The 8472-nt window shown below is 33.0% G+C and overlaps 1 protein-coding gene across 1 annotated transcript; it reads left to right on the top strand.

The window, feature by feature from the left end:
* The first annotated feature begins 3618 nt into the window (after positions 1–3618).
* Positions 3619–4422, top strand: LOC142178278 (uncharacterized). Its single transcript, XM_075247607.1, has one exon. The coding sequence runs from the start codon at positions 3619–3621 to the stop codon at positions 4420–4422; it is 804 nt and encodes a 267-aa protein (XP_075103708.1).
* The last annotated feature ends 4050 nt before the right edge of the window (positions 4423–8472 follow it).

Here is an 8472-nt window from a genome sequence, read left to right as displayed (position 1 = left end):
AAAATGATAAAAATGGTCCCTTATATTTGGGTAGATTCAAAGTAGTCCCTTAAATACTTTTTCATCAGTTTGGTCCTTCAAGTTTATCCAAAGTGAGCAGTTTTAGTCTCCGTCAAATATTTAACAAACTCTTTCTATTAGATTTACGAATATTGTGCAAAGATAGTAATAGGAACTCACGTTAAAAAGAGATGAAAAACTTAATATGAAACTTAAACAATTAGTATATCTCTTGTTTAGTTTTTGGAATTGTTGTTTACAAAGGATATATGAGTTAATAAATATTAGCTTTTGAAAATGAAAGAATGAAGAGATTGAAGTAGTTAAATAAAATTTGACAAGAATGTGATCATTAACATTAAAATCAAGCATTTAAATAAACAAAAATGAACCATTTATAACAGTCATATTAAGTAGTATATGTTTCAAGCAAAGATACCAATATTTTTAGACTACTTTTTGAAAAAGAAATTATATAAACTTTTAATTTTTTATAAGAATGAATATATTTATATGTCGGTTTGATTGTTTTTTCTTGTTCAATACCAAACCAAACTTAATAAATGTTAAATTATTAAGTCGGATTAACTCAATTTTTCGATTTAATTCGATTTTCCATGGGTCACCATGTCGTATTGAGCGTACATATTGGTTGTAGTTTAGAATACTTGGTACATTGGTTTAGTTCATTAGATTAGTGGATTTATAGTTGTTGGCTACAGTTAGACAGCTCCCCCGCTGCTCATCCTCTATAACAATATTTACTATAATAGCCAAGTTTTCTTTATACAAATTTTTATATTATGTTATAATATATGTCCTCTATAATAGTATTATGTTGTAGCGGTCACAAAATATCGGAATAAACGAGATTGTTATAAAGAAGTTTTAACTGTGTGAAAAGAGCGAGGGTTGTATGAAAAGAGCGAGAAATATCGGAATAGTCCTCTATAGGAATGTTGAAATGATGAACGGTTTAAAGATCTGGAAACTAGACTCAGAGAACTTTTATTCTATATATACTGAGTATATTTTATAAAATATCATATATAATGGACGAGATTTTAATAGGAAAAGGATGGACAAGTATGTAAGAGTTATTTTTTTCATTTTCGGTGCGAGACTCTTGAAGGCTAGATCATTTGTTACATGTGTGTCCTTTAGTTATGTAGTAGACAATTTAGTGTATGGAGTCTTAACTCATGCATAAAAGATTAAATTATCGGTTCTCGTAATTAATAAACTATGTTCACAATCGAAGATATTATTGGGCAAAATATCTTGATGATTGTAGCACAAGATTATAGTATAATTTATCTTGATTATGGGAGTGGTTTTACTCCGACTTCTTGTACTAGTATACTTAGTGTATATTAAACGGACCAAGTAGAGAAAATATATTTTTGTACTGAATATATATAAAATATTTTCTCTAATTTATTAAATGAGCTTATACTCCTAATCTTGATATAATTATTATGATCAATGTGATTTGTTTATTGTTTTGATTTATCAAAATGTACAACTCTATTTAGAGTTAGTGTATGCCTAATAGATTGGACAATAACGAATATCATTTGTGAAATAATAATTAGTTGATAGAATCCATGACTCGATTTTGAGTTTGATGATACCCATTTATGTAAGCTTATAAGTTTTAATGTGAAACCCCGACCGATGAATTTTATATCTGTCACATGAAATAGTTTAAGAGAAATTATAGAGGACTTAATTAGTTGATTAAATTAAATTATCAGTGATTTAATTTAATTAACTGGTATATATGATCTTAACATGGGAAGTTAAAATAAGTGTTAGTGAATTTTTGAAATTCATATTGAGGAGTTCAATTATAGTTTTTTAGTAGAATAAACTGTAATTAATTATAGTAGGAATTAATTCATCCAAAAATTTGAATTATGCCATAATTGGTAGCCTCTTACTATTTTGGTGGTCCCTGCTATATCTAGTAAAAACCTGGACTGACTTGGGTAAAAGAAGAGAATTGGGAGAAAAGTCATCATGTAGAGTTATAGTAGGATTCTACTTGCACAAGCAGAATCCTATACATTTTTGGAGCCATCTTTGGCTCATAAACGAGTCTAAATAAGGAAGACATTTTCACTCAATGACCTATTTTTTAGAGTTGTATTGTTCTTGCCCACCCAAAAGTAAATTCGTCTAAGGTCTTACTAGGATCATAGCAGAAGACTGCAACCCCAGATTATTGCTCTGAGGAGGACCTGTGCAACGTTTTCAAGAGGTTAGTGGTTCCTAATCTCGTAATTATATCATTATTTAGTTTACATGTATGTGATACGTGAATTGAAGGCTTGCTTTCGCTGCACATGTTCTAACAATTGGTATCAGATGCCGTCTTACATCTAACTAGATAATGTAATACAGCATGAAAAGAGTAATATTAAAACGTGTTGTTTGATGATACATGTTTAGTATGATTATTCTATGTCAAAAATGTGACTGTTTTAATTAGTATTTTAATTCTAAAATTATGGATTAATATACATATGCATAAACAGTGGTGTTATATTGAATGACAATCTGTTTTATTTGCGTTTTTGTTGAATAATAGTGTTGTTTTTAATAAAAACGTGACTGTTTTTTAATACTATTAATTTTGTTATTATGGATATATATATACAGTGGTGTTATATTTCACGACAATTTATTTTAGTTGTGTTTTTGTCCATAGTCATAGTATTGTTTTAATAAAAACGTGACTGTTTTGAATACTATTAGTTCTGAAATTATGGATTAATATACGAAATTATGAACAATGGCGTTTTGAACGGGTGAAAATAGTGATGTTTTTCCCATGTTTGTTCGAATTTTTTTAATGTAATAATAATATTATTTTGAGTTCTGAAATTATGGATTACCATACATAAGTATATTATGTGATATGAACGAGTCAAAATAATCAAAACCCTAAAAAATACCAAAAACAGAATGTTTCAAATAGGTCATGAATTTGGAATTCTGAAATTCTGTCAAACTCCGATTGACCTCAAATTTGGTAGGTTCATCGGAAACGACCCAGTGAGCAATACTCATCACTTTGCTTATGATGTACATCGTGTTTTGGGTATTCGGGGTCGTTTAGATGGGTTTTGGGCCATTTTTCTATTTTCTGGAAAAATAATTTAGTAATTTTTTTTAAAGAAAACAATGTTGGTAGGGTTCAATTCCCATGGTTCCCAATCATATTTTAAAGTAATATAATGTGTTGACATAGGTCTTCTTCCATATCGGATAAGTTCATTATAGATGATTGTTGTAGTTTTGCCTCTAGTTATTTGATTACTTGTATTAACTCTCCAACTGAGTTACATATTGATTTAATGAAACTAGAGTTTATAACAGTGATATTTACCTATCTTAAATTAACAGTTTACTCTCCATCTGAGTTGGTCATATTTTAATTTATGGGATAAATATCTTACATAACTCATATATTTTGCATGAATAGTTAAGTTTCCCTAACGAATCTAACTGTTCAATGAGCATGGTTATATGTGTAATGTGCTGTTTTGAATTTAACTATTCTAATTACATAACTAATGATCTATTTAAATTCGAAAATCTCTCAGATTAACAATGTCTTCATTCAACCCACTTACCTCAATTTTGAACCAAAACAAATTAGAAGGATCGAATTATATCGACTCGAAACGGAACCTTAATATTGTCCTAACTGCTGAAGGTTACAAGTTTGTAATCACTGAGGAGTGCCCAGAAAAACCTGATGAAGATGCTAGTGATGATCAGGTTAAGGCCTGTGACAAATGGGTAAAGGCTGATGAGATGTCACTATGTTACATTCTTGCCTCTATGGCGAATGATTTGCAACATCAGCATCAGTCTATGGGATCTGCTTATGACATGCTCGAAAATCTCAAACAGATGTTCGGTGAGCAAAATCGTGTGGCTAAGCAGACAGCCATGAAAGCCCTTTTGAACACCAAGATGGCTGAAGGATCATCGGTAAGGGACCATGTTCTGAAGATGATGGGTCCTCTGAATGAACTGGAGGTCCTTAGAGCTGTGATTGATAAAGAATCTCAAGTTGAGATGGTCCTGCAGGCTCTGCCTGACAATTTTCAACAATTTTGCTTGAACTATAATATGAACAAAATGGATTTGTCACTGGCAAAATTATTGAATAAGCTGCAAGCGGCAGAATCTATTATCAAACAACAAGCTCCAGTTGTGGCACTAAATATTGAGAAAGCTTCGGTTTCTAAGTCGAAAGGCGATAAGAAAAAGAAGAAGGCTCAAAAGATTTTGGCACTTGGAGGTGCGGCTGGTGTGAAAAAGCCCAAAGGAAAGTACTATCATTGCAAGCAACTTGGGCATCACAAAAAGCAATGCCCTGCCTATCTGGCAAAGTTGAATAAGTAAGGTAATTCGAATTTAAATGTCGTTGAAACTGGTTTAGCGACTGTCTCTACCATATTTTAGTGTGTAGATTCAGGAGCCACTAATCATCTCTGCACCACTTTGCAGGGGTTTTAGGAAATGCGGCGGCTAAGTGAGAATGAAGTTTGCGTTTTTCAAGCCAATGGCGAGCCAACACCAGCTTTAGCATTAGGAGATATTAGAGTTTCGTTTAGTAGTGATAGAGTTTTAGTTTTGAAAGATGTTCTCTATGTACCTTCTATTAGAAGGAATTTGATTTCGGTTTCGAAAATAATGGATGATAGTTATAATATTTATTTTGCTAATAACTCTGTTGTTATTAATTTTAATAAACGTTTTATCTACACTGCTGCTATAGTACATGACCTTTTTATTCTTGATATATCTCCTCATGTGCTACAACAACCAAAAGAATTAAATAATATTAATCTGCCACATAAAAGAAAACGTATTTCTGAATTGAGCCAAACTTATTTGTGGCACTTACGTCTAGGTCATATAAATCTAAATAGGATTTCGAGATTGGTCTCTGATGGACCTTTGAGTTCATTGAAAGGGGAGTCACTGCCAACGTGTGAATCCTATTTAGAAGGTAAAATGACCAAGAGACATTTTTCCTCAAAAGGAAATAGAGCCAGCGATAAGTTAGAATTAATTCACTCTGATTTGTGTGGACCAATGAATATACAAGCAAGAGGTGATTTTGAGTATTTTGTGACTTTCATAGATGATTACTCAAAATATGGATACATTTATCTGTTGCGTCGTAAGTCTGAATGCTTTGAGAAATTCAAAGAATTTAAGACGGGAACGGAGAAACGACATGATAAATATATCAAAACATTGTGATATGATCGGGGTGGTGAATACCTTTCTGCGGAATTCATTAAATACTTATCATATTGTGGAATTACATCTCAATTATCTGTCCCAAGAACACCACAACAAAATGGTATGGCAGAAAGAAGAAATATAACCCTTAAGAAAATGGTTAGATCAATGTTAAGTTATTCCGATCTGCCTTTTTCCTTTTGGGGATATGCTTTAGAAACAACAAATTACATTCTAAATTTGGTTCCTTCAAAGTCAGTACCTTCAACTCCATTAGAATTATGGACTGGATGCAAGCCAAGTTTATGGCACATTCGGGTTTGGGGTTGTCCAACACATGTGCTGAAAGGGAAAACGGATAAATTGGAATCGAGGACAAAATTATACATTTTTATTGGATATCCAAAATGCACTAAAGGCGGTTTATTTTATTGTCCCAAAGAAAACAAAAGTAATTGTTACGACAAATGCTAGATTTTTAGAAGAGAACTATTTAATGAACCATATTCCTATAAGTAAACTAGTTTTACATGAATTAAGTAATAGAGTAACTAATGACTTATCTCTGGAACATATCCCGGAAGCTAGTATTGACATACCACTGCATTATCATAGTGGGAGAAATGTCAATAGGCAGCAGAATGCACAAGAGTAATTGCCTGACATCTCACTACCCCAAAGTAGTGTGAGTAATGTTGAGCAACCTCAGATTGTTGAGCAACCTGAAATTGTTCTGCAACCTGCACTCCAGGAAGAAGTTAATGATATCCCAGCACCGCAAGGTGTGAAGGATAACGTTGAGGCTTCAGTTCTGGAAAATGATGTTGTGATTCAACAACAAAATCAGACTGCACCTGTAGTGACTAGTCGTAGTGGGATAATTATTAAAAAACTTGTCTGGTTTGCGCTTTTGGGAGAATCTTATGAAAGAATCCCTGAAGATCCTAATACATAACCTCTTAATTACGACAAAGCACTACAGGATACAGACACTGATAAATGGGTTGTTGCTATGAAATCTGAAATGGAGTCCATGTACTCCAATCAAGTCTGGGATCTTGTAGAACCGCCTACTTGAGTCAAACCCATTGGTTGTAGATGGATCTATAAGAAAAAGAGAGGAGTGGATGGAAAAGTGCAAACTTTTAAAGCTAGGCTTGTTGCAAAAGGGTTTACTCAAAAAGAAGGGATCGATTATGAGGAAACTTTTTTGCCAGTAGCCATGCTTAAATCCATTAGGATTCTCTTATCCATTGTTGCTCATTATGAGATTTGGCAAATGGATGTCAAGACGGCTTTTCTTAATGGAAGTCTTGATGAGTGCATCTATATGTCACAACTATTTGGTTTCATTAAAAGTGGCAATGAACATATATTGTGTAAATTAAAGAAATCCATTTATGGATTGAAACAAGCTTCTAGAGCATGGAATACTTGTTTTGACACATCGATTAAAACCCTCGATTTTGATCAATGTGAAAACGAGTCTTGTGTCTATAAGAAGTCGGATGGAGATAAAGTTACATTTTTTATTTTGTACGTAGATGATATTTTGCTCATAGAAAATAATGTGAGCATGTTGAATTTAGTAAAGGAATGGTTGTCCTCGCGTTTTGATGTGAAAGACTTGGGACAAACGGCACATATCCTTGGGATCAAGCCTATGTGAGATTGCAAGCGAAGGATATTAGGCTTATCCCAAGCACTTTATATTGATATTATTCACACCGGTTTTAGCATGCAAGATTTCAAAAAAGGTTTTCTCCCTTTTAGGCATGGAATCTCTGTGTCAAAAGATCAGTCCCCAAAAACGACTGATGAGATAGAAAAGATGAAGGCGGTCCCTTATGCTTATGCTGTAAGGAGTCTCATGTATGATATATTGTGTACTAGACCTGATATCTGCTTTGTTGTTGCCATGGTTAGTAGATTTCAGTCTAATCCTGGACGAGAACATTGGACTGTCGTTAAATTTATAATCAAGTACCTGAAAAGGACTAGGGATTATATGTTGATTTATCACTGAGGTGATCTTGTACCCATTGGCTATACTGATTCAGATTTCCAGTCAGATAGAGATTCTAGAAAATCTACCTTAGGATATATTTTTTACTTTAGGAGGTGGAGCCATAAGTTGGAGGAGTATCAAGTAATCATGTGTTGCTGATTCCACCATGGAAGCCGAATATATGGCTGAATCTGAGGCAGCTAAAGAGGTTGTTTGGCTCGGGAACTTTCTAAAAGAGTTTTGTAGTTCCTTCGGTTCAATCACCAATTGTACTTTATTATGACAATAGTGGTGCAGTTACAAACTCGAAGGAACCAAGAAGCCATAAAAGGAGTAAGCATATTGAGCATAAATATCATTTAATTCGGGACATAACTCAGAGAGGTGATGCAAGAGTATTGAAGATTACGTCAGAGGACAATTTGCCAGACCCGTTTACAAAGAGCTTGCCACAGAAGATTTTTGACAAGCATGTAGAAGGAATGGGTGTTAGAGTTGTACATGCATGGTTATGAGTCTAAGTGGGAGATTGTTGGGATATACTATTAACCATGCAGTTTTGACATAGTATTGTGTTTTATTCTTTATGGAATAATTATTTATTTAATTTATTTAATTTATTCAATCCAATAAAGTACTATTTTAAATAGATCATTTGTTACATGTGTGTCATTTAGTTATGTAGTAGACAATTTAGTGTATGGAGTCTTAGCTCATGCATAGAAGATTAAATTGTCGTTTCTCATAATTAATAAACTATGTTCACAATCGAAGATATTATTAGGCAAAATATCTTGACGATTGTAGCACAAGATTATAGTATAATTTGTCTTGAATGAGAGTGGTTTTACTCCGACTTCTTGTCCTAGTATACTTAGTGTATATTGAACGGACCAAGTAGAGAAAAAATATTTTTGTACTGAATATATACAAAACATTTTCTCTAATTCATTAAATGAGCTTATACTCCTAATCTTGATATAATTATTATGATCAATGTGATTTTTATTGTTTTGATTTATCAAAAGGTACAACTCTATTCAGAGTTAGTGTATGCCTAATAGCTTGGACAATAACGAATAGCATTTGTGAAATAATAATTAGTTGATAGAGCCCATGACTCGGTTTTGAGTTTGATGATACCCCTTTATGTAAGCTTATAAGTTTTCATGTGAAAACCCGGCCGGTGAATT

The sequence above is a fragment of the Nicotiana tabacum genome, chromosome 24 (genome assembly GCF_000715075.1).
Source record: "Nicotiana tabacum cultivar K326 chromosome 24, ASM71507v2, whole genome shotgun sequence".
Classification (NCBI taxonomy): Eukaryota; Viridiplantae; Streptophyta; class Magnoliopsida; order Solanales; family Solanaceae; genus Nicotiana; species Nicotiana tabacum.
The sequence above is the reverse complement of the archived record's forward strand: the minus strand, read 5'-3'. Positions and strand labels throughout refer to the sequence as shown.